This window comes from Lycorma delicatula, chromosome 12, assembly GCF_047948215.1.
Source record: "Lycorma delicatula isolate Av1 chromosome 12, ASM4794821v1, whole genome shotgun sequence".
Lineage (NCBI taxonomy): Eukaryota > Metazoa > Arthropoda > Insecta > Hemiptera > Fulgoridae > Lycorma > Lycorma delicatula.
This window is the reverse complement of record NC_134466.1, coordinates 47,876,656-47,904,211: the sequence shown is the minus strand read 5'-3', so window position 1 is coordinate 47,904,211 and position 27,556 is coordinate 47,876,656. Positions and strand designations below refer to the sequence as shown.

The 27,556-nt window shown below is 28.0% G+C and overlaps 2 protein-coding genes across 3 annotated transcripts in view; one reads left to right on the top strand and one right to left on the bottom strand.

Moving 5' to 3' along the window:
- LOC142332875 (protein takeout-like) overlaps positions 1 to 2,743 on the top strand; it is a 31,444-nt gene extending 28,701 nt beyond the window's left edge. For both annotated transcript variants that reach the window (XM_075379563.1, XM_075379562.1), the window contains exon 6: positions 515 to 2,743. In XM_075379563.1, the coding sequence (XP_075235678.1) occupies positions 515 to 666 (152 nt within the window). In that variant the 3' untranslated portion in view covers positions 667 to 2,743. The remainder of the gene's footprint in view (positions 1 to 514) is intronic.
- Positions 2,744 to 4,266: 1,523 nt separating this feature from the next.
- On the bottom strand, positions 4,267 to 26,872 carry LOC142332876 (protein takeout-like). Its single transcript, XM_075379564.1, has 6 exons — positions 26,716 to 26,872; positions 14,505 to 14,597; positions 11,289 to 11,436; positions 9,540 to 9,673; positions 7,226 to 7,375; positions 4,267 to 4,592 (listed from the first exon to the last, which is right to left on the bottom strand). Exons 1-6 carry the CDS (start codon positions 26,813 to 26,815, stop codon positions 4,441 to 4,443), a joined length of 777 nt encoding a protein of 258 aa, XP_075235679.1. The 5' UTR covers positions 26,816 to 26,872; the 3' UTR covers positions 4,267 to 4,440.
- Between the last annotated feature and the right edge of the window lie 684 nt (positions 26,873 to 27,556).

The window sequence follows — 27,556 nt, the reverse complement described above, 5'->3', positions numbered from 1 at the left end:
ATATACTTATCGAATAGTTGAAATAATGTCTTCTAAAGTCGGTTATATATTTGTCATTAATTAATATGAGAGTGAACAGCATAAAGCATATGTGCTTTATGAAAATTTGATAAATCCAATTTCTGTGATATTTATTTACTAATTTAAGTTTGTGCGTGATATTTATTAGATATTTGCATCATCAAAATAATATGAATTATGAGGGTTCACTTTCTTTTTAATGTTTACTTACTGTATATTTATATTGATAGTATTGTGAAAATAATAAAAGTTTTTATAATTTGAAAAGTAATGATTACAATATTTTGTGTTGGTTGTTCATAGGAAAGAATTATATTTTAATTTAAAAAACTTTTTCTACTTTTTATAGTTGATAGTACTATTATTTCTTTAGATTACACTATTTTAATGTAACACATTATTTTTTATAAAAAAAATAAATATTAAAAAAAATTAAAACAATTAATTAATGTAGTTGGTATATGTGTTATTTTTGTCTTTCTTTATGTTTCAGAGCAAATTTTAGAAAATTTTATCAATGATAACTGGGTATCAATGTTTAAGATGTATAAATACATACCTGAAGTTGGTTTAACAGAAATATTTAAAAACATAACCAATAATATATGTCGCAGGAAATCATTTGGTGAATTATTCATAGAGTAATATTATTCTTTTTAAAGTTAATTAAAAAAAAAACTTTGACCTTATTGCAATTAACAATAAATATAACATTCTTTTTTGTTTTCGTATCTTTTACTTTGTTTCATCCGTTAAAATTTATGGTAACTACAAAGATCATTTTTCAACATATTTAAAAACATGTTTCCTTGTGTAAATTGTATTTATTATAAAATTTAAAGCAATTAAATGTGTATGTAGGTCACAAAGTAATTGTTAACACTAGAGGAACCATTTTGGATATCATAAGCACAATATTACTTCACAAAGAATACATTTATAAAATACGATATACTCTTTATTTAAGTTTTTTTCTAATTCACCCAATAATGAAGATAACTGAATAAATATTTTGCGTAAAGCATTCTTAGATTTAAATAAATACATCTGGTAAAAAATCTTTAGTCAGATCATTGGTTGTTAAGTTTTTATAATTAACATCAGTATAAAAATATATACATTTTGAAGGATAATCCAGTTTTCTCTTTATTAAACTTATACTGTGGATCATTAAGCCTACCAAAATGCAGAAAATGTTGAGCTTTATAACTGATATATTCAGTTACATGAATTGACCTATTTTAAACAATAAAATTTTTCTAAAGATAAAAAAAGGACCTTGTTTATGAGGTTCTTTTTTAAACTATTTTAATTTTTTAAACTATGCAAACTATGGCTATTCGACAAAGTTTGTGTTTTTTCTATACAATAACAGCATTAGCTATAATGTATATCAGTTTTTTCAGTTATATTAGACACATAGTTCAAATTTGAGAGCCGAGTAATTAGGATTTATTTTATTACGAGCAGTAATAAATGCAGTAGTAATTTAAAAAAAAACAGCAGTAGCGCAGTAGTAATTACAGCATATATATATATATATATATATATATATATATATGCATACAGGCATATAAACCTGACAATTTTTGAGGGATAATAATTAAACTGTGTTTCATACTATTAAAACATTTAATATATCAAATTAAAGATCAATTTTTGCAATTTATAGTGAATTACTTTCATAGATTTTTTTTTTATTTGAATATTATGCCGTCCAAATGTTTTACATTACTCCTCACACACTCACTTAACTTCATCTAAAATTTGACATTGCTCGCTCATCATCACTTGTGGAACCGCTTCAATTTCTCGTTGAATGGCCTCCTTGAGTTCTGCAATTGACTGTGGTCGACTGCTGAAGACTTTACGTTTGAGATACCCCCACAGAAAAAAATCACAAACAGCCAGATCAGGTGAACGCGCTGGCCAAGGAATGTCGCCAAATCGGGAAATCAAACGTCCAGGAAAGGTTTCTCGCAGAACATCCATTGCGATTCTCGCCGTATGGGCGGCGGCACCATCCTGTTGAAAGCAAATTTCATGTCCTTGAAAGTCATTCGGTTTTGGTCGCAGAAATTCATTCAACATGTTTACGTACCGATGAGATGTTACTGTTACTCTGCGATGTAACTCAAAAAAATACAGGCCAATTATGCCGAACTTTGAAACCGCACACCACACTGTAACATATCGACTGTGACGTGGTTTTTCAAGAATTTTCCGTGAATTATGCGAAGCCCAATAACGGTAATTTTGTTTATTCATAAATCCTGACAGATGAAAATGCGCCTCGTCACTTAAAAGAATAACGGCATCCTGGTGGGCATTTTCGAGGATGGCCTCGCAAGCTGCTTTGCGAGACGCCCGATCATTTGCATTAAGTCGCTGCACTAACATCATCTCATACGGATGGAATTTCAAGTCGGCATGAAGAATTCGTCGTGCAATTCGATCAGAAATGGCTAGCGCAGCAGCATGTCTCGCTGCTGAACGTCGTGGAGACCGTGTAACAGCTAACCTTACAGCGTTAATGTTTTCAGGCGTTCTCACAGTCCGTTTTCGTCCTGTCGGTTTCATTTTAAAAGCAGACGATGTGTTCCTAAAATTCTTCACCCGCAACAATATCGTATTCCTACTAGGAACAGACGTGTGTCGATTTAATTTGAAATGTCTGCATAATAAACGCTGTGTTACAATAACCGAGTCGTTATTTTTAAAATAGCCTTCAATCACAAACGCTCGTTGTTCACCCGATCACGACATACTGGCTACTAAAATAGCATGAATAGACCTATCGATGTACATACAACACTCCCGCCTTCTCATTGACAGTGGTGCCAACATAACAATTACTACAAATCATCAAATTTATATGCTGGATGGACCATATATAATTTATATATATATATATATATATATATTGTTACGTTTTGTGTTAGAAATGGAAGAAAGTAGACTGAAGTGAAAATATTAGAGAAGGCTTTTAACACGGATCTTATGTCGATATCAAGCATCTATGAGTGGTATAGATCATGAAGATGTTGAAGAAGAAAAAAGGGTTGGACGTCCTAACACATCAACAACCAATTAAAATATCAACAAAATAAAAGACATTATGATCAATAATCATTGATTCACTATTAGATACGTTGCTAAAGATCTGGGTTTCTCTTATGGCTTGTGTGAAACAGTTTTGAGTAACATTTTGTATGTGAAATTGGTAGCAACAAAGTTTGTTACAAAACTGTTGTGTTTTTAGCAAAAGAAACATTGCAGAACAATTTTTAACTGACATTGCTGATGACTCAAAATTACTCAAATGCATCATAACAGGTGATAAAACACAGATGTGTACGGTTATGATATTTAAATGTAAGTTCGATCATCCTGATGAAAGCTTCCTGAAAAACCAAGATCAAAAAAAGCATGCTGATATCTAAGGTTAAGCATGCTGATACTATAAAGTTATACGGTCAGTAAACAGTATACTTAGCAGTATTAGGCTGTTTATGTAAAGCAATCCAAAGAAGACTACTTTAAATGTGGGCAATCTTGGATTTTGGATCAAAATAATGTTTCAGTTCACACTTCACTGTGAGTTTTTAACCAAAAACAACATCATACAAGTGCTGCAAACTCTGTATTCTACAGCCATGGCTTCTTGCAAATTTTTATAGTTCTGAATGATTAGAAGAACGCTAAAAATGGCAGCAATATGATATGATATATGAAATAAAGAAAAAAATTACTAAATGAACTTCCCAAAATTCTTTCCGCAGATACTTTGAGGATTGGAAGAAATGCTGGCATAAGTGTGTCACATCTCTGGGAGACTACTTTGAAGGGGACAATATCAATGAAGAAGAGTAAGAAAATTATATGAGTTTTATAAATAAAACAATTTGTATTTTTATTTCTTAAAAAGTTTTCATTCACAATAGGTTGTGATGTGTTAGGACGTCCAACCCTTTGACTTATTCAACATCTTCATGGTCTATACCACTCATATCGACATAAGATTCATGTTAAAAACCTTCTCTAATATTTTCACTTCACTCTACTTTCTTCTATTTCCAATTTGTTTTCAAAAACAAATTACCCACTAAATTTTTCAGTTATGTTAACAAATTTATTCAGTAGATCTTCCTATGCTTAAAATTCATCAAGTAAATGAATTAATCAACTGTAATCATGTACATTAGGTAATTTAAAAAAAAAATTAAAAACAAAATATAGACACACGTAATTTTATTATAACTACATCACAGTCAGAGATAAGAAGTAATTTATAAAAATGTATATATGCAATAATAAATTAATGAATGATAAAATGAATAAATAAATAAAGATGATTAATAAATAAATTAATGAACAAATAAAAAAAAAATATTTCTTATTCTTTTATAATGTTCCAGTTTATTTTGGAAATAATTTACTGTATGGTGTTGAGTCAAATACTTTTGATCCGATATCTTCAGCTAACATAGCGATTAAAGTTTCAATTGCTGGTTTTATTTCATCTACAATATCTTTTGAGTTACCATTTAAAAATGAATTTGTGGCTTTACCTGTAGAAAAAAAGAAAATATTTCTGTATCAAAATTTAAACTGTATAATTTATATTAAGAAGTAATAGATAGTAGTAATATAATTTATATTAAGTAATAAAATAGATCACGTTTGATAAATACGAATTTTAATTCCTTCTGCCTCTTTATATTAGACAAGAATTGAATAAGCTGAAGAATTAGGTCAGCTAGCTTTTTATAACCAGGAACTTTTAATATATTTTTATTATTATGTTAAAAATAATAAAAGAAAATATAGTACTGATAAATACATTTTTTAAATACAAAACATTGTAAAATACTTTTACAGAGATTGAAAATCATAAAAACAAAACTGTATGGCTGATACAGGTCTGGTCTGAGAGACAATTAGAACATCTGTCAGCTTCAATATGCATTAAGCTCTCTGGTGACCATATTGTGAGCTGAATATCACCATTTACAGACTCATTTTATTGTGAAAGAAGAAAAGTATAAGAGGGCATCAATACTGTAAGTTAAGCAATCCTCCTGCATAAGGCATCAGTTTTTATTTTTTCATAACATTAAATTAAACCTTAAAAATTTCCTCCAATCTAAATTATTTAAAAAAAAAATATTAATCCCTTAAGACATTCTTTTTTAAAACTGTGTAATTTGCTTTTGGCTAGAGCCTATAGTCATTGAAAAAAATTATAATCATCACTTATAGATCTATAAGTCCAGATTAAATACAGAAAAACTTGTTAATTTGACTATTGTATAATATGATCATCTATATAAACTAGCTACCCATTTTAATATTGGCTGAAAGATACAGAATTCCATTTTTACAATTATTATTAGTAGATTTAATGCCAGTTTTTTTAATACATTTCTTTATTTTTAGTATCAATGAATCATAATTTGAAGTACAAATCATGAAAACAAGTAATTAATAGTCGATATAAAATATAATCTTTCATTAATAATGATGTATTTTTCCGTGTTATAATTTATAAAATACCATCTGTCTACAGTGACCACTTTTATTAGTTCCAACTGTTCCATGCTGTGATATTACTGTATAAAAATAAATATTTCATTTGGTGGAATCTGAACTGCATTTATTAAATCTAAAAAATAAAAATAAAATCGAGGATAAACTATTTCAGAGGATAAGATTTTGTTTATTTTAACCACTTTTGAAGCGACTCTTCTTAACACAGGCTTTGGTATAGAGAATTAACTGAAAAAATCGAGCACACGAAAAAGTGTCACGCACTAGCTGATAACAAAGTTAATTCAAGAATCGTATTCAAAGAATGATACTGTTACTTTTTTGTGAACGGTTTTTGATCACGCTCATATTTAAATATTTCAATCGCAGATTGGATTTTTTACCGTTGACGGATTTAACAGATTGGTTTTCAATATTTAACCACTATAAGTATTTTGGAACCTTATGGTTTTAATGAAATAGTAATTAAATGGTTATAGATAACCTAAAACATAACAATTGAATATCAGGTTTTTCACAGGAAGGTGAGCAGTAAATGCTCTCCTCTTTTCTTCTTCATCTCGTTAAATACACTTTTATAACAAACTAAACCTTGTTGATATTTAGGTAATAATTAAGCTTTAGAAGTGATAAATCACTTTTTCTTTTTTTTTTAACCTCTGGGACCACAATCAGGTATTGCTTCAGAGGATGAGTTAAATGAGAAGTAGCGTGTGAAAATGCCTTGCCTGATATATCACTTAAAAATGTAATTCTTCACCATGTAAATATTATGAAAATCTTAACTACAAAAAAGCATTTTTTAACTGGGCAATTCATGAAATTCAGTTGCTTTAAATGTATTATAACTATTGGAAAAACTATGATAAATATAGAAAATCAACAAATTAATGAATACTTCCTTTTTCAATTGAAACAATATACTATGTAATATTTCAAATTATATCAAATAATATAACAATAATACAAATATTATAATATTTGCTATATAATTATAATATATTTGTTACAAATATTATAATATGTATACAAATATTATTAAAGTATGGAAATGCCCTCATATTTCAAAACTGGAGGATACAAGGAAGGAGAAACAATTGAGGACCTATATAATTTCAAAATTACTACTTTATGGTCTGTTAGAAATTATTTTTCTCCTCCATCTTGTATCTGACATTTGAATTAATGTTTTTTTTTTTAAGAAGAAGATATAAGATTTTAATGTAAAATTTTATGAGAACGATGGCAAAAGCCATTAACTTTTTATGAAATGGTTTTCACTAGCATTTTTCTTGTAAAAGTTTACAAAAATTAAAATCACGTATTACATGTTCACCAAAAATGTTTGATTCAATGTGGCAGATCCAAGATGGCGGCCCAACTGGCATACCATAACATAGTAATTATGTAGATCTGCAATTTTTTCTACCTTCTAGTATCCCTCACTATTGAAGTATCAAACCGTCTCCACACTAATATCACCAAGTGTAGTAGAACGTTTGCTAATATCTTCTAATATTTCACATCAAGATATCAAATTATTCTACAAATTAAAAAATTTAAAGCAGAAAATCTAAATATAGCTTTTTATAATATCAATTAAAAAATATAAAATAGGTTTAATAGTTTATTTTATAACTGCATATTTACTTACTTAATTTTTCATCGCCATTGAAAAGGTTATCAAAGTTAGCCATTGCATTACCAATAGTAAATTTTGTATTAATCTTCTTTGGTTCCAAATATTCATCTCCTCGTTTCTTAACAACTTTAACCTCTATCATAATATCTGATTTAACATCAGCTGTAAAATATTAGAAAAATTATTAAGTATAATAGTTTTTATCAAAGTATTAATTATTAAGTACAAAAAATTTTAAGGTATTGTTCATTAAATTCTAAGTGCTGTTTAATAATTCTTAATTTTTATTTTCTATTTCTAATATACGTAGCAGTCTGTTCAACTCACGAACAATAAGCAACCTTATAGCCCAATGAAAAGAGGATATGTACGATAAGTATTTGAGGTATAGTCTTGTATAGACCCAAGAAATCATTCTTATCATTCTTGAGAGTATACCAGTATCTATTGTCTAATAATCAAATCTGTACAAAAGTAATTTACCTTTATTAGGATTTGAACCTTAGAACATTTGACTTTAAAGATCAGCTGTTAAACAGCTGATTTGTACAATGATTTTACCGCTAGACCAACACAGTGAATCATTGACTTGGTTAAAATGTACAATGTAGTAAATATTTTTATCTTTTTAAATTTGTTTGGATTTTAACATAAATTTTATTTGATATATTTTTAATAAAGTTACATGGCAGTTACCCCCTGATACAGACAGGGTCCTTATGTATGGTTTGGTTAGATAAGATAAAGCATGATAAGATAAGATACGACAAAACTTTACAATATCTCTTATACGAGTATTACAAAAGTGGAAAATGGACTCTATCTGTAGAAGCAATAAAGATAAAATTAAACCTCTGAAAGAACAAGCATTTATAAATTAATTTGAAAAAAAATGTATTAACAGCTATTTAGAATGTGACATTTTTCTTGTGAAAGTTACAAATGAAACAAGAGTAATGGAGCATACAGCTTATTACAAATATAAAGATTTGAGAAAATCAGCTGTGGTGTAACTTTGCCAAGAATCTTATCATTAAATTCACTAGAAATTAATTTTTTTTTTTTTAATCTTTATCGAAAACAGGAATTGGATAGTTGGGAAACTTACTTTATTAATAGTAATATCAAAAATGTATTGCTGTATAATGATAGAAGACCAATATATACTTTTTTTTTTAATCTATTTGTGATAAAAGCTTTTGTCAAACCATAAGATCATTTAATATATTATTATTATTTTTTAACAAAATAAATACTGTATTGCTGTATGGTTAAATGGTAATTTATTAATTCTGCCATTCTTTAGTTAAAATCTTATCCAATTCCTTATTGAAGAGGCAGGTGTCAGATACAATTACTAATCCAAACTAGAAAATTAGTTTTTAAGTTGACTTCTCACTTCAGCACAGACTGTATTACATGATACTGTTTAACTTCTTTATCTAAAGTTGATTTTATATTTATTTAAATATTTAGAAATTTAAATATAATTACAGTTAACTTAAAAAAAGTAATCTCCCCAAATTTTTTAGACAACAATCATTCCAACACTAATTGATATTTACAGAATTTCTACAAAATTCTTAAAATGGTAGTGTTGTCTTCTCGTTTGTATTTTTTATCCATTAATAATTAATTATTTATTTAAATTTATAGAATAATGTGGATTACTGCATATGTGGGTTTCAATTAACCACACGTCTCAGGAATGGCTGACCTTAGTCTGTTCAGGACTACATGTTTACCAGTACATTTAAACTTAAACAAAGCTACAGGCCTGGCAAGCCAACAGCAGTAATTGCATTTGCTGTGTAAACCAGTACCTACTGCCAGTAATTACAGTAAGCCAGTAATTACTGCAAGCCAGTAGCAGTAATTGCATTTGATACACACAACCAGATCTGGCAGTAATCTGGAAAAACTGGTTGAAGTATATAAAAAATATTTATCTTTACAGAAAGAGATCAATTGGATAGCAAAATGATTAAGTTCTTGCCTTTTAATATAAATTATTACTAATTACATATTAAGGTATAGTTGTATCAATTAAATTTGAATAATGTTGATTCCTTAATTATGTTATTGAGCAACTATTTGATGTTGGATTTTATCACAAACAAAGGAATACAACTGTCTTCTTTTTTCAACTAAGTAAAGTTGCATCAAATATCCATAGCATTACAATTATCATCAATATAATTGATTCACTTTATACATTAAGAAAATTTATTTTAACTTTTCTAAATAAAATTTTACTTTTTACTTAGAAAAAATTAATAAGTTTATTAATAATTAAATAAAATAGTGTTATTTAATTTAAACTTACTTAAATTAGCTTTGAAAATTCCCATTCCTTGAATCGGTACAACAAGTGCTCTACCTTTAATTTCATAATCAGATTCTAAGGATATCATTGGTACTGTAATTTTACCTTGGATTGTCAACTTATTTAAATCCAGTCTGTAAAAAGAAATAAAAATATTAATTTAAAAAAAATTTAGTATTTACAATCTGGTAGATTGCATGTAAATGTTCTTACATAAAACCACTTGTTTGAGATTTGGAGCACAATGTAATAAACTGCTAAGGGAAATCTTTTTTATACGTTGATATTATGAATTCATAAATTCTCTTTGTGTTACATTTCAGACTTATGTAAACAAGGGAAACAATCTCAATCACACTAATGTTAACAAATATAGAAAAGTATACAAATCAGTTAATTTAGAAGATAATATTGTAATATTCATAATATGGAAGTAAATTATCATTAATATAGAATGATGGTTTTATCAATTATGATGGTAATTGAACTCATCCCCCTTATTGGAGGGATGGGTTTTTCATTTGGACAATCCACCGACTAGAGTATAAAAATGTTTGTTTATAGGTTATGTTAAGTTGTATGTTTCACAAAAAGAGCAGTTTTTATCAGTAGTAATCTTATTGCATTATTTCAATGAATTTTTTTTATTTTTATTAAGACAGACATTTCTTGAGTTCAAATTTATTCCAATGGTTTAAAAAAAAAGAAAAGGGTAGCACTTATGAAAATAAAATTAAAAGCGATGTAAAATAAAATAAAAATGAATACTTTTTCAATTCTTTAATGTTAGTATTTTTAAAAGGGATTAAATTAAAGGTAAATTATTTGTTGGTAGTTATTTTTAATTCATTTTCAACTTTATATATTTTTAACATTTCAATTTAAGAATAATTTTAAAAAAATTTTTCAGTTATTTTATTCTACATTATATTACAAAATATATGTTGAACACAGTTGATAAAATTATTTTTTAGTTTTATTTTAATTAAGATTTAATTTTATTTTTATTTTTTTGGAGTCACTTTAAGTCCATTCTCTTTAAGTGATCCAATTGATTGTTGTCATACAAAGCAAGAATTTCTTTTATAATTACAGATTTTCTGTTCATTATAAATTAATTCTCCATTTCTAAAAATATCTAATCCCACACTTCCTTTCATAGCTCAAGCATATTAAGGTCTTAGTTTCTCTTCCTAATTTTTATTTGTAATCTGTATTTAATTCTTACACAACAGCAGTGTTGCTCTGTACACAGATTTAATAGAGTTATTCATGATGCTTACTTCTATAAAGTTTTAATTGTTTCATGGATATTATTTTGATAGTTGTTGATTTTTTTATTTTTATTATCGATTTCTTCATCTAATTTTAGACCGAAATGAAGATTTTTACAGATATTTTTTCAGTGTTATAATTTGTGATATTATGGGTATTAGAGAAATGAAATATGTAAGGCAAATAAAAACTGGGAGCTACTGTTTGCCAGTCTCAAATTGTTTTCTTTATAGGCTAAAGGAAAAATATTCTAATTAAAGATAACCTGGCTCTTTTAGTTAGGATTTATGTGATTAGGTTAGTAGCAAGTCAGTGTTAAACTTAAATTACATTAAAAAAAGCCTCATTAATGGACTGAAATAAAGCAGACAATATATATACAATATTGAAACAATAAAGCAAACAATATTGAAATTTTATAACATAAACATATTTCATTATTTTAATAATAGGAAATATTAAAATTTTACTTACTTGACATCATTAAACTGATAGTTTCTTAATCCGTAAACTTTTAAATTACGTAATTTAGCTTTGTAATTGACAGCTTGTGTTCCTTGTTCCAACATAACCATTGGTATCATAAGTGGATCAATTGCTGGTATTTGTAATTCAGGAATACCTATAAATAATAAAACAATTATCACTATTTACATTAAACACTTTTGTTTTTATGTTATTTTTCTTTGGTACTTTTATGCTTTTACATGATTTTTTTTACATGGATATATTCATGATATAAATGAATGTTTGTACAAAAATGAAATTCTTTGACATTAATTCAACTGTATAAAAATCTTTTTTCCTCTAGTGTACAAAATACCAATCAGAAATAATATCGCAATTCATTAACGGGTTGATTTATTAACAAAAAAACATATATTATGCAATTATTGAGCCAATTTCAACCTGTTTTCATTACCTGCAGATTGGTCACAAAGTCTGTTTTCATGATATAACATACAAGTTGGTATGATAAAACATACAGGTTGGTAACACTGTATGTCATCATTTCCCAATGTTCAATTATGTAAAACAGCTTTCTTCTCCAACAAGTGTACCTGAGTAATAGATCTCAGAACACATATTTTTGGTGTAAAGAAAACCCTCCATTTTTATGAGGAAATCACAGACCAACCGTTGTATATAATGGTGTGGACAGCATCATCTGAAATGCACAGGACCATATTTTATTTTTGAAAGAAAAGTTATAATGATTTTATTCCTCAGCTTTGATTGATCGATATGGAATTAACTGTCATTTTACAGTAAAATGGAGCACCACGCTCATCATTTTGAAGGGCAGTGAATCGGTAAGGGCATCTGAAATTCATTAACTGCCTAGATGTTCTGGATTCAAATCCTGTGAGGCATGGCATTTTTTACTTGCTACAAAACCATGATCATTCATCTGTAACTATTGGGCATCAGCCTATTGCTGTATAAAAAAAATTATATTTCGAATTTGACAAACCTTCTTGTTCCATTTTCATGAATTTGAGAGCTCTTGTAAATAAATAACCCTGAATACTTTATATCACTTTTAGAGTACACGTTATTCTTTTTTTAAAGCATTTCTGTAATATGACTGTATCTTGTTTCGAACATCAGTTGGTCAGTGCTTTCTGGAGACTAGTAAGATGTTAACAAGTTTTTTTAACATTAATTTCTGCTCATCCAAATAATGTTGTTTATAAATTTTATTGGTAATCATCCTTCTTTCCTGGACATGCCTTCAATCTATTTATTTAAATATCTTCATTTGATTCACTGAAAACTATGATAGTTTAGGCTCAAGTGAGTTCCTTACAAATATTATGTTCTATATTTTTATTCTTCTTCTATATTTTAAATATAGAATTTTAAAAATTCTTAAGACCAACCAAATAATTTAGTGACAGGATATCTATTTATTTTGAATTTTTATATTTAAAGAGTTTTAAAAACCTAACATGTACGTAGTTTTGTATATATATATATATATCCATTAAACAACTTACACTACAGTTACCAATTACATAATTCAAAGAATCTATGGAAAAAGCTCATATTACATCTGATTAGTAAGAAGATATGTTCTTTTTCTAATGTAAAGAGTAACTGAAATAATTATTTTTTCCTCTAAAAGATGGAGATCTTTCAAAATTTTACAAAAAATGATCAGTTTACGTATATTTTATCAGTTTACTGTTATTTTATCAAGCTTCTTAATTTACCACAAATTGAGGAGTTGATTGTATTTAGTTGTAACTTAATTAAATTTATTTCAATATATTGTAAGTTTAATATAATTAAACTTTATTTTCAATGTTTAAAAATGTAAGTTCATTCAAACAGCAGTGAGTTTATATAAATAAATAAATATATATATAGACATACAGTAATTTGATTTTTTCTTTCAAAAATAAAATAAAGGGTTGAAAAGTTTTTTTGAATTTTAATTTAAAAATGGAACAAGGTATTTTTATAAAATCTTCATCCCAACACTGCAGAACTGTGTTTTCTAAACAAAAATCTACAAGGAGTGATTTTCACAGGGCTGTTTAAAAACCAGTTTTGTATTGTTGAGAAAGTTCTGTAGAGAATGAAACAAATGGTACGCTGATGATGCAAGATCAGAACTATGCAATGGTTGTATAAAACTTGTCAGCCAAGTAATTTTATTTTTCAATGGATCATCAAAAATGCGTAGGATCTGTCATTGTCATGATGGAAGATAACACATTTTCTATTGATCAAATCTGGTTGCCTTATCTCAATTGCTTGGTGTTATCTTTCCAGTTATTGGTAGAGGTTAGAATCAATCATTTGACCAGACAATTTCAGCTGTTAATGAACAATTCCTTTTTGTTCCTATCATAAACACAGCATCACTTTTCTTCGTCAACCTTGGCTTTGCTACTGTTTGTTTAAGTTTACCTTGCATATCGACCTTGATCTTTTCCATACATTATTGTCGTAGGCTAATCCATTTTTCATCACACGTAATGAACATTTCAAAAATGTTTCGATTTCATTCCATTTTAGAAATGATTCATAAATGGAGATTCGTTATCTTTTTCATTGTTAAATTATATGGCACCCAAACATTAAGTTTTTTGTGTTTAGCCTAATGGTAAAATTAATAATTTTTTTCATTATTGACATATTGACTGCTAATCTGCTGATCTTGTTTAATTTTTTCTATGATTTCATCACATTTTTCAGTCATTGATCAATCAGAACAATGTGCATCATTGCCATTTAAATTTCCAGTCTGAAAATGCTTTAACCAGGTCTGTGCCATATGTATTGATACCGCATCATGTCCATAAACATCACAAAAATTTTTAACAGTCTGAGTTACATTTTTCCCATTTTTGTAATGAAATTTAAAAATATATCAAATTTCTTATATATTTTCATTAATTTTTAGGATGCAATAAGTTTTAAATAACTAAACTAATTCAATAATCATAATCGTTTTCTAAAAATACTCTGTGATATGTAACCTTTCAAAAGTAAAAAAATATTGACAGATTTAATTAATATTACCAGAATTATGCAATCCTAAAAATATTTACTGGGAGAATTTGAAGAAAATTTTTCCCCAACCTTATATTAATACATTTGATAAAATTGCTTAATTTTAACTTCTATTTCATAGGAAAAGCTGAGAAGAGAGTTAAATTAATAAATAAACATATTTACCTTTAGTTATGTACGGTCTGATTATCATAGTAGCTTTTTTGAAGCATTCATTTAAATTACGATCTGTTCTTTTGCATATCGGTACATAAGTAGCTGTAACAAATGAACCAAGAAAAAAACAAAATTAAAATTTGAAAATATTAAGAATCATCACCATATTAGTTGTACATAATCTGACATTAACAGTTGATTAACTAAAAAAAAAAAATAAAAAACACATTGAAAATTCATTTTCAATGAATTTTTTATTTAATAATGTAAAATATGCTCCAGTAAGTGTTTGGCTGAATGATTTATTTTTAATTAATTTCCACATGTCACACAATTCCAGGGATGAATGAGTGTTTTTCTTAAGGTAAACTTCTTTCTTTTTCCTGTTTAGCCTCCAGTAATTACCTTTCAGATAATACTTCAGAGGATGATATATATGAGTGTAAATAAAGTGTAGTCTTGTACAGTCTCAGTTTGACCATTCGATGTGTGGTTAATTGAAACCCAACCACCAAAGAACACCGGTATCCATGATCGAGTATTCAAATCTGTGTAAAAATAACTGACTTTACTAGGACTTGAACGCTGGAACTCTCAACTTTCAAATCAGCTGATTTAGGAAGACGCGTTCACCACTAGACCAACCTGGTGGGTTCCTTAAGGTAACATAAATATTTTTCAGATTATTATTCAAATATGTAAAAATCCTATTGTCCTATATATGAACTGTTAAAAATATATGATTTTTTTTTTAATGTGGTATTTTCAACACCACAAAATATCTGATTTTTGATACCTTAGTACCAGATGATTTCCTTAGTAGATTCAACAAGAATACTGGCCATTACTTAAAGGGAATTTTGAAGTAGTTTTTGTTTCTTAGCACTTATTTTTTGGTTAATTTGTCTCCGCCATCATGATCTACAATTATCCATAGTTTTGCTTATTTTCTCTAAAGGTTACATCCAGTGGAGCTGTGGTGAAGAACTGACCATATTATTTCAGTAATTTTGAAAAAACATTATGAATTTAATAATTAACAAATAAATCCTTTATTTTGATCTGTACATTATAATACGAGTACATTATGTAAATTACATCAGAAATGGGTAAATAAACTATTTGATGAATGAAAAATAAGAACTGCCTTAGCATTTGCATGGATGGATTAAGGGAGACCATGGTAAAACACTGAAAATAGCACAATTATAATTAATTATAAAGTAAAAAATAAATATGATTGAAATATCTGTGGTGGAGTGGTAGCATTTCGAACTTTCATATGGAGGTTCTGGGTTTGAACACCGGACAGGCATGACATTTTTCATAAGTTAAAATTTCCATTTTCGTATTTACACTTCTTTGTGAGATTTCATTTTCAAGTTTCTTTATGAGTGTAAATACATGAATATATCAAATATAAAAAATTACTACAAAATAAATTACAGTTCAATAAATGTTAATGGAAATTATTTGAGGCCATATTTACATACATGTTAATTAAAAACGGAAAATTAAGGGTTTATTTTTCAATTAATATTAGTGCTAGTACGCTATCTACCGCTATATACGAATTTGAATACTAGATCGTGGATACCGGTTGTTCTTTGGTGGTTGGGTTTAAATTAACCACATGTATCAGGAATGGTCGACCTGAAAATGTACAAGACTGCACTTCATTTACTTTCATACCTATCATCATCTGAAGTAATACCTAACGGTGTTTCCGGAGAAAGAGAACTGCTGTAGTTAGTTAGTAAGTTCTTAGATAGCGCCACTGAAACGTTATATTGAAATAAATAAATGAAATTATAAACGTAATATAACCAAACTTTACCCGCGCTCGCTAACCGTAAGTGTTTCAAATAAATAGATTGAAAGATTTTTTAAAATGGTTCAGTAATCTCTTAAAAGTGGTAATGAAGACATAATAAGTTCCTTTCTAAAATATTAAAATAACCTTTTTTCTCAATTTAAATAAATTTCAGCCTAACTTATAAATATGTTGTTTATTTTTATTATTTACGCCACTGGCAATTCTGTACGATTCAACTAAGCAGTAAAAATGTATGACAATAATTGTAGAGATCGGTTTAGAACGGTCAAAGAGAAAAGTATTATTGATTAATTTTCCGAAAAAAAACGATGAAAATTAATACATTTAAATTTATCTAACGTAAAATGACAAAATTTTCTTACGATTCAGTTTAATAATTAATTTTAATTACTAATAAATATTGCGCATGTAAGAAAAAATAAATATTAAAAAGGATTTTACTGATATTAACTTTAAAAATTTATGTAATTATAAAAAAAATACGTATTTTAATTAATTTTAATTTTTTTGAATGATGAATAATTTATTACAGAATACGTGGGAATAAAAAAAAAAATTAGTAGCGTATGGAAAATCTCATGCTTGACCGGGATTTGAACCCGGGACGTCAGGATGAAACATCAAAATGCAAACACTCACGTCAGTAATTACATTTTTTAACATTAAATTAAAACAAAATCAGTATAATGTTTCTCATATTTCTGTTGAGTAGTAATTAAAAAAAAATTTCTTTATAAATAGCAAAAAAAGCTAACAACTGTGAGTTTTTTCTGATGCACGGCTTACACACACGTACACATCCAAATTAATTTAAAATAATTATAATTTTATTTAAATGTAATTTTTTTTCGTTTATTTAATTCAATGATTCTAATTAAAGCGCGTACGCATACCGTATTTAATTCGTGCGTATTTATTTCGTTTGTACGTTCGGCAGAGGTGTAGCCGTGAGGCCTAATACGCCAGGTACACCGAGTCAGCCGGGTGATCGAGTTCAAGACCCGGCCGAACCGATTTATTTTTTTACACTTTAAATATTATTCATTTATTTAATTCTACCGCTATGACGTCACAACATAGCGGAGGACAACAGCATTTTTTGGGATGCGTTTGCGATTTTACAAAATTTCAAAAAATTTTTTTACAAAATTTTTTTACAACATTTTTACAAAATTTTTTTTTTTTTTAAATCGTTAATAAATGTGCCTAAGGAAAATATGACCTTAATTAGGCGAAATCTTGAGATACAGTGGGTGACCTTGCTCTACAGCCTCACCACCTTCACTTTTAAGTTGAAATTTTAATAGTATCAATGCCTCACATATAGAAGTAATCTGATCAAGTTTGCTGAAAATCGGTTCAGTAGTTCTGGAGTTATAAGGTGATTTATAAGCAACACCGGACGCGTGGCGCACATACATGGGAACGATAACATCCGGAAAATTTCCATCCGGTTTTTTGGGTTCCTTAGGTGTCAAAACGTCAAGATCCCCGGTGAAAACCGCATATGCTGGAAAAACCTATTACAATACTGGAATATTTAAGGTACAATTGCAAAAAATATTAAAATGTTAAGTTTTTGGTTCCATTATTCCCCTCTTCAAATACTGTTTTATTTTATTATTTTCATCGTGAACCTTCCTCTTACATCTGAGAACGGATGACCCGATTCATAAACCGCTGACAGTTTCCCGTCACAGCTCACGGTCCTCTGAAATTCGAATTAACGTATCTAGCGTTTTTCAAGTCTCCTCTTCAATTTGTTCCAGCCATCTTTTCGGCGGTTTTCCGCGTGATCTTTTGCCCTCGAATTTTTCCGGTACGATTAGCTTCTAAAGATTTTTGCCGGACCTACGGACAATATGATTGAAAAAGCCGAAGATGCGCTGAAAGCATATTGCAAACGACATACTTTGTTCTTATAAAATGATATTTTTCAATAACAGCTACGACTTGAAAAAACATAGTTACAGAAATTATAACAATTTTTTAAAATTCTTTGATCGGATCCTATGGCACCCCCTTTTTTACTTTCTTTCACAAAGTAAAGGAATTATTGAGATCGTAAAAAATCTCGGTTTTCAGATTTCAACGGAAATTTCCATTTTGATTAGTTTCGGCGTGACGTCTCTATGTATCTTATCTAACTCAAAAACGATTAGCCGTAGAATGTTGAAATTTTTAATTTAGAACTGCTGTCATAACTAGTTTTGATTTTAATTGACTGGACCAAAACTGTCCAAAAAAGCTCAAAATCAAAATTGGACTTTTTCTTAACTGCAGTAATATCCTCATTTAGAACTTTTCAACGGTGTATCATAAGTGATACTTATTTTCATCGGTTCCAGTTATAGCTAAATGAAATTTTAATTAATGAAATATTTGGATCTTACAAGGGAAAGGCACATCGGTTCGAATGCGACTTCATATATATGTATATATATTTTTTAATTTAAATATATTGATTTATTAATTATTATTAACCTCTAATTATAAAAAAATTACAATAAATAATAATTCAATAAAAACAATAAAAAAAAAAATATGAAAAATATCAGAATTTATTAATGAAATAAAATTTTATGTACTTTTTATTTAAAAAAAAAAAATGTGTATATGTAATTTAATAAGCGTACAAGGAAGTCAGGTAGTGTCCACATTAGGTCTGGTGAAACATCTGATTATTTAATATTAATTGAACATTTTTATTTAGAATCGTATTACTTTTTAATCTTCTTAACAAAAAAAAATGTATATTTAAAAGTCTAAAATTGTATATTTATTTTTCAAAAAGTTATTTTATTTAATTATTTAATAATAAAATATAATGTTATCTTGGTACTAACTTTATATTTTTGAATTGTATTCAATTTAAAGTGAGTGTTGAAAATTTATTTTCACTTGTGCGTACCGTGTTTCTTACAACTTGTTAAGACTCAGGCTTCATTCATCCTTTAAATTATATTTTTTTTAACTATTTTTCTTTTTTTTAAATTTAAATGTATTGATTTATTAATAATTATTAACCTCCGATTGTAAAAAAAAAATTTACAATAAATAATAATTCAATAATAACAAAAAAATAATATGAAAAATGTAATAAAAGAAAAAAATATATATATATGTAATTTAAGAAGCGTAACAAGGAAGTCATTTGGTGTCCACGTCAAATTTTTATTTTTTGTTAACTGACCTTTAAGTTATACAAGCAAAAACTGTTAAGAAATAATGTTGAAAAGAACTCCTATTCTTAAATCCGATAACTTAAAACGTAGGATTTATAAAGAACGATTCAAGAGGAAAGGGAAATAATTTGGAAACTGATTCTAGAGCATGAAATCTGGAAGAAAGGCATATATTCGAAAATTCTTTGTTACCAAGTTACGGGTAGCGAAAAATTTCGCTCGAATTTTAGTTCCCCCGGTGAAATGAGGTCATGTTAAAATTTTTAAAGCGTAATATATGGAGTAAACTTAATGTTTAGTTATGTTTTTTGACCTGAAAAATCGAATAAAACATATTTCAGAATTGTATCTTCCGTAGTTTTCGTGATATTTAACGTAAAACAGAAATATTCGGCGATGAAAAACATTTTTTTTTAGGTTTGAAATATTTTGTTAAATAACTAATAAATGCTTAAAATTTATTATCAAAACTTGTAGAGAATTTAATTCTGAGAAAATTGATGTAATAAAGTTTACGAAACAGAGAAAAAAATTAATTTGATTATAAAAATATAATACAAAAATGTTACGAATGTTTAAAAATTAAGATAGATATTTTTAGCACAGTAAATTTGAAGAAAAATTAGATTGAAACATTAATTCTATGCTTCGAAATTAATTCGAATACTACACGTAAAATTGTGGATATCATAGTATTGTAGATATAATTACCAATTAATCCCATTCGTACTACTTTCGGACGTACCTAATTTTACCTTTTCTTTTTTGCCTCCGGTAATTACCTTTTAGATAATACTTCAGAGGATGATATGTATGAGTGTAAATGAAGTGTAGTCTTGTACAATCTCAGTTCGACCATTTCTGAGATGTGTGGTTAATTAAAACCCAACCACCAAAGAACACCGGTATCCACGATCTAATATTCATATCCGCGTAAAAATAACTGACTTTAGTAGGACTATAATGCTGGCACTCTCGACTTCCAAATCAGCTGTTTTGGAAAGACGCGTTCACCACTAGACCAACCCGGTAGCTATTTTTACTTGTAATCGCATAAACAACACATGGAATTCACATCAGTGGTCTGAAGAAAACCCATATGCTGTAATCGAATCAAATTTCCATCAACCATTACAGGTGAACGTATGGTGTGAACGTGTTAAAACTTAATTTTCTACGTTCACTGAAAAAAAATCTGATGTGGAAATTCCTTGTACTCCTATTACATTAAATATATACATTTTTTTAAATGAAAAGTACATAAAATTCTATTTCATTAATAAATTCTGATATTTTTTTAATTTTTATTGTTATTAATGAATTATTATTTATTGTAAAAATTTTTTTACAAACAAAGATTAAGAATTATTAATAAATCAATACATTTAATTTACAAAAAAGGAAATGGAGTCTGATTCGAATCGATGCGCCTTCCCGTTTTAAGATTCAAATATTTCATTAATTAAACTTTTATTTGGCTATAACTCTGGAACCCATGAAAATATAAACCACTTATTATATATAGTTGAAAAGCTCTTAATGAGGGCTTATTACTGCAGTTAAGAAAAAGTTCAAAATCCAAATGTTTTGGATTTTGAGCTTTTTTGGTCCAGTCGATTTCAGTAAAAAGGAGAGGTGCACAACTAGATGTTACAACAGTCCTAAATTCAAAATTTTAAGATTCTACGGCTAATCGTTTTTGAGTTACGCAAGGTACATACGTACGTACGTACAAATGTCACGCTGAAACTAGCCAAAATGTATTCAGGGATGGTCAAAATGAATATTTCCGTTAAAATCTGAAAACCCAATTGTATTCCGATTATAATACTTCCTTGTACTACAAAGTAAAAACCAAAGATTCCAAATGATGAAAACTACTATTATCATTCCCTGTTTTTTTAATTTTGTACAAAATTTAATATCATAAATATTCACGGTATATATAAAGTTTTAAAAATATTTTCAAAGAATTCATTTTGAGTCATATGCGGAATATTAATCAAAATACAGTCCAACACACACACACACACACACACACACGTATGTATGTATACATACATCATATGAAATTTTTATAATTTCTTTTTGTGTTTTTTAGACTATAAAAGGTTTTCGTAAGTCAACATTTCCAAAACACTGATACTCAAAATTGTATCTTTTCCCTTTATAATTATGCTACTGCAGCAGCAAAGAGCTACGGAAGGAAAATTAATTAAAAAGTATTAACGATTAACGATTTATGACTGGAAAGAGACATTTAAAATTTACTGGAAAATAATTTTTCAAAATATGAAACAATCTGGATATGAAAGATACCCTAAATTAGTCGTTTAAGTTTAGTTAGTATATCCTTATTCATGTTGGCGTCTCCGTAGCGCGAGTGCTAGTGTTTCGGCCCTTCACTTCGAGGGTCCTGGGTTCGAGCCCCGGTCAGGCATTTTTTTTTTTCATAAGCAACAAAGCATTCATCTCCTCATTTGCGGAAAAAAATGCTTAACTGCGGACCCGGAGGTTAAACAAAAAAATAAAAATAAAAACTTTTATGTATTAAATAGTATAAAATAAAAACAATTATCTGAATTTGATTTAAGAAAAACCGATATTTAAGTATAGAAAAATAATTAATTTTCTAAATTTGTATTAGCCTACGTCTTTTCTAGTAGATTTTGTTTTATATTTTAATAAAATTATTGAAAAAATGTAGTAAAAGTGGTAGACTACCACCATTTTCAAAAAAATGTTTTATATAAAATTTTTATATTAATATTTTCGTAAATTGAATCATAGCAGCAGAACATAATTATTTATAAAAAATAATTGTCAGGTACTTTCTTTTTTTTTCACTTAAAATAACTTGGAAAATTTAAATATAAATAAAATCGATTTTATTTATATACGAGGTGCGACAATAAAGTAATGAGACTGATTTTTCTTTGCATGATGTGGCAACCCTACAGCTTGCGTAGGCACACCATCTTTGAGCTTGGTCTATAAGCTACTTCTAGTCCAAGCGGCACATTGATGCAACTGCTCAGTCGTGAGAGTTGTACTGTAATAAGTGAACACGTGTTTGTGTCCCTCGTCACAGCTTTTTGGACATCTTGTGTTGTTTGAAAATGGTATCCCTTGACCGTCATTTTGACCTTTTGAAATATAAAAAAGTCGCACGGAGCGATATCTGGTGAATAAGGTGGCTGTGGTAGTACTAAAATTTGTTTTGAGGTTAAAAATTGCTGTACTGACAGAGCAGTATAGGATGGCGCATTATCGTGATGCAGAATCCAATTATCAGCAATGTTGGCACGGACACGAAGAACTCGTTTACGAAGTCTTTCTAAAATTTCTTTGTAGAAATATCGGTTAACTGTTTGTCCAGGAGGCACCCGCTTTTTATGAACAATTCCCTTGGAATCGAAGAAGCACACAAGCACCCGTTTCACTTTTGACTTTGACATGCGAGCTTTTTTTGGTCTGGATGATTCCTTTGAGCACCATTGCGAACTTTGGCGTTTTGTCTCTGGATCGTATTGAAAAAACCAACCTTCATCACCAGTTATAACGCGGCTCAACAAATTTGGATTGATTTCCGTTTACTCTAACAGATCGGCTGCCAAATTTTTCCGTGTTTCTCGCTGTTGTGTGAAATTTTTGGGGGACCATTTTTGCACAAATCTTTCTCGTACCAAGATCTTCAGTTAATATTAGACGAACCGTTTCTCGATCGATGTTGAGTTTTTCTGCGATCATTTTCACGGATAATCTTCGATCAGATCGTACGATTTCACGCACCCTGGTCAAGTTGACATCTGTCCGTGAGGTTGACGGTCGTCCACTGCGGTCTTCATCTTCAACATTCGTTCTGCCTTCACTAAAAGTTTTATGCCACCGAAAAACTTGAGCTCTTGGCATAACCTCCTCTCCAAAAGCCTTCTGAAGCTTACCGTAAGTTGTCGTCGCGTTTTCACCCTTTTAACGCAAAAAGAAATGGCATACCGTTGCGCAATATTTTGCGGTTTCATTTCTGTGACAAGAGACACAAACACGTGTTCACTTATTACAGCGCAACTCACGACTGAGCAGTTGCATCAATGTGCCGCTTGGACTAAAAGTAGCTTATACAAAGATGGTGTGCCTACGCAAGCTGCAGGGTTTCTTGCAAAGAAAAATTAGTCTCATTACTTTATTATCGCACCTCGTATATGTAAGAGATGAAAATTATAAAAATAGATTTCCATTTTTACCGGCTTTTCGAAGAAAAGTATAGTATTACTTTTAGTCGCGTGGTGGAAGTGGGTGAAAATGAATTTTCTTTACGTTTTGAGGTATGAGGTTTGTACGAAAATACAGTTCTCTTAAACTGGGGGAAAAAAAAGAAGATATATATATATATATATATATATATACCCAAATATATATATGTCCCACGCTTTTGTTATATTACCACTCGCCGATTCCCCACTGATTTTATTGAAACGTTACAGATCTTTTAATGAAGGTTCTAAAAATATTCTGTGAATATTTCAATCTTCTATGATTTATTGAGAGAAAATGGCGGTTTTCAAATAAAAATATCAATTTCAGGTAAACCACATTTTTTATTATTTATAAAATAGCCGATAAAAATGATTGAAAACAAATGATAATTATAATTAGACTAATTAAAACAGTTAGATAATTAATCATGGTTACGACTATTATTGTTTTATTTAATTTGAACAGCTGTTTAACAATACGTCATCAGTTTTTAATAACTGTACCAGAATAAAAATGTGGTGTTTATCTTAAATTGTTAGTTTTGTTTGAAAGTCGCTATTTTCTTTCTATAAACCCTAGAAGATTGAAATTTTTACGAAACATTTTTAGAACCTTCGTTGATAGGTTTGTAAAGTTTCAGAAGAATCGGTGGGGGAAGGGCGAGTGATACTAAATCAAAAACTTATATCTCTCCGTGGGACACAGTTTGTATATAAAACATGTGACATTCATTATCCAAGCCCAGTAAAAACTACTGAAGATAAATTAATGAAAATTAATGATAAATTTAAGCGCATACCAAGGAAATTTCAATAAAATTTACAATTTTTTTATATTGTTTGATATATATAGGTGTACAATTACGTGGCTCGAAAATCTCCAAAAACTACCAGACCAGTTTCATTGAAATTGGTTGTGCATGTGAAAATTTTATGAAGATTGGTCGAGTCATTCTTAAGTTTCAGTTTAAGGTCGAAAAAATTTGAGCGGTGCAAATTAAAAGCGTGGTTCGTTACGCTAGTGCATAGTTTGAATGCTGACGTTCCTTTTACAAATGTTTAAAGTATTTACCAATAGATAGCAGCACAAGATCGTTAATTTTCTAAAACAAAATTTTATCCTAAATATTTGAATAAATCATGTTAAATTTCGTACTGACTTAATATTATAAAATAAAATAAAATTATTTTTTAAATTATTTCATTAAATTAAGGTTATAATATTTTTATTTTGTTATCGCAACAGAAAATATTTCTTTTTTTTTATAAATTTTAGATTAAAATGACTTAATACCTCTTCAAACAAAATAAAACAGCGAAAATCTGCGAAAGAACTGCAGAAGAATTCTTTTATTTTATTTTTTAAGATACGTTTATAATCTAATATAACTACCATCCTCCGTCACAGCTTCGCCCGCCCTATATGCGTTTAGAAATTCACAAATTGGAAATAGATTTTTAATAATTATGTATTGGCTATTGATTTCTGAATTTTACGTGTTCACAACTTACCAAAAAAAAATAGATTAATTTCGATGAATTAATTCAGTTGTTAAATCTGTAAATAGTCGTCATTCCCTTTAATTTTATTATTAAACTAATTTTTTTTTACGTAATAATACAAATAAATATTTTATAGATAATGACATTAAATTTAATAAACCGCATAACTATCTGAAGAAGTTGATATTGATATAGACAATGACAATCTATGTAGACAGCGATATTAAATTTAGTAAAAACGTTATTTATTTATGGTATATATATATTTTTTAATGATTTATATTTATATATTGGTGAAGTTTTAACTGTGGTAAAGATTACGGGGTTATAAGAAAGGTCCAGTTAAAATTTCGTAATGATTGGTTCAGTAATTTTTGTGGTTATCAAGAACAAACATCTCTTTTTTACATAATAATGAAATTAATTTTTGTATATTTATTCAGATATTATATTTGACTAAATTTTTTTATAATTTATTTTGAAATAAGAAAAAACTCTTGCGCAGTTCTGCACAAGAAGACAGACTTTTCGTTAATTTAATTTTATTAAAAATTTTTTTTTATAGTCGCATTAAAAATTTAAGTCATTACTGACTTATGAATTTAATATAATTGTACCGGTAAACGTGTAGTCTTGAATAAACTCAGGCCGACCATTTCTGAGACGCGTGGTTAATTGAAACCCAACCAACAAAAGAATAACGGTATCCACGATCTAGTATTCAAATCCGAATAAAAGCAACTACATTTATTAGGATTTTAATTTGAGAACTCTCGGCTTTGAAACAGCTGATTTACGACGATAAGTTTATCAATACACCAACTCGATGGGTTAAGAAAATTTTAATTTAGTTTAATATTTCTAATAATATAAACCGCAGTTAAAGAAACCTCAACGCTCCAACTTGCAGCATCATAACGAATCATGCTTCTCTAACTTCGATCAAATTTTTTCGATCATAAAATAAGCGTAACTCAAGAATCGATCTTCCTCAAACTTTCACATTTATAATTTCATATACACTACTATTTTATATCTAAATTTCAAGAAAATTGATCGAGTAGTAGTTTTAGAGATTATTGAGCCAAAATATTTTATACATAGGCCTACATATATATTTTAATTGAATGGTTTTTTCATACTTCTCATATATCAAAACGTAAAGAAAATCCATTTCACCCCCATTTTTGTGAGTAAAAAAAGGATGTCATTCACAAATATATTTAAAAAAAAATTATTTTATAATTTATTTCTGATAATAAATTTGTAATAATAATATTCTACTTAAATTGGTTCAGCGGTTCTTAATTTCTTTAAAAATTAATAAACAGATTGATTGATACATTTTTTTTTTAAATTAATGTGATAAAATTTAAAAATTACGAAAAAATTGTACATAATTATATTTTTTTTTAAAAAATTACAAAATTTTTACTTACGTAATTCCTTTGTTGATACATTTTGTTGACATATTCCAATAATAAAAATAATTGTTAATAAAATCACCGGTTCTGGTAATCTTTCCCAAAATAACGACATGTTTATTATTTTTTAAAAAATAAGTTTTTATTAATAAATTTATAAATACACGAATTTCGTATGTTAAGTTTACACTGTTATTGAAAACTAAAGTATATCAACTTTGTTATGGATATATATATATATATATATTTATACATATATTTTAAAAAGTATATGTAAATTAGTGCACTAATCACCCTTGAATTGCAGAACAAGTAAAGTTAAGTTATAACTGTATTTCATTCAGTTGTCTAGTAAGAAATGCATTTATATATAGGTACCAACAGACTGTAAATAACAAGATTTTTACCCCCACCCATGTGTGTGTGTGTTTTTTATATATATACGAATGTGTATGTATATAGGATGTAGTGTTAATCACCATTGATCGTGGTTATATAAAAAACAGAACTGGAATTGTTTTTTTTTTTTTCTTCTAATGTTAACTGCTGTATAAAAAATAATAATAATAGAGATGGAAAAACATCGTAACAATGTTTTACTTCCGAAAAGATTACAATTAATTTTATCGAAATTTTTATGAAAAGAAAAAAAAATTACGCCTTACAGAAATATCATCAAGGATTTTAAAATTGTTTTTCAATTTATTCTATTTAATAAAACAATAAAAATTCTCCACGAATAATATTTATAAATCTTTATATATTTCTTACAATAGTTTTATTTCCTGTTATATATATATTTTTTATTTATTCATTTTTTGTTGTTTCATTTAAATATAGTTTTAAAAATTACTAA

Excerpts from the sequence above, each read along its gene's own strand:
- LOC142332876 (XM_075379564.1), bottom strand. The coding sequence starts at position 26,815 with ATGTCGTTATTTTGGGAAAGATTACCAGAACCGGTGATTTTATTAACA. Across the intron at positions 9,674-11,288 it reads TATCAGTTTAATGATGTCAA|ACTGGATTTAAATAAGTTGA; the intron begins GTAAGTAAAATT and ends TTCTTTTTACAG. Across the intron at positions 4,593-7,225 it reads CAATGGCGATGAAAAATTAA|GTAAAGCCACAAATTCATTT; the intron begins GTAAGTAAATAT and ends TTTTTTCTACAG.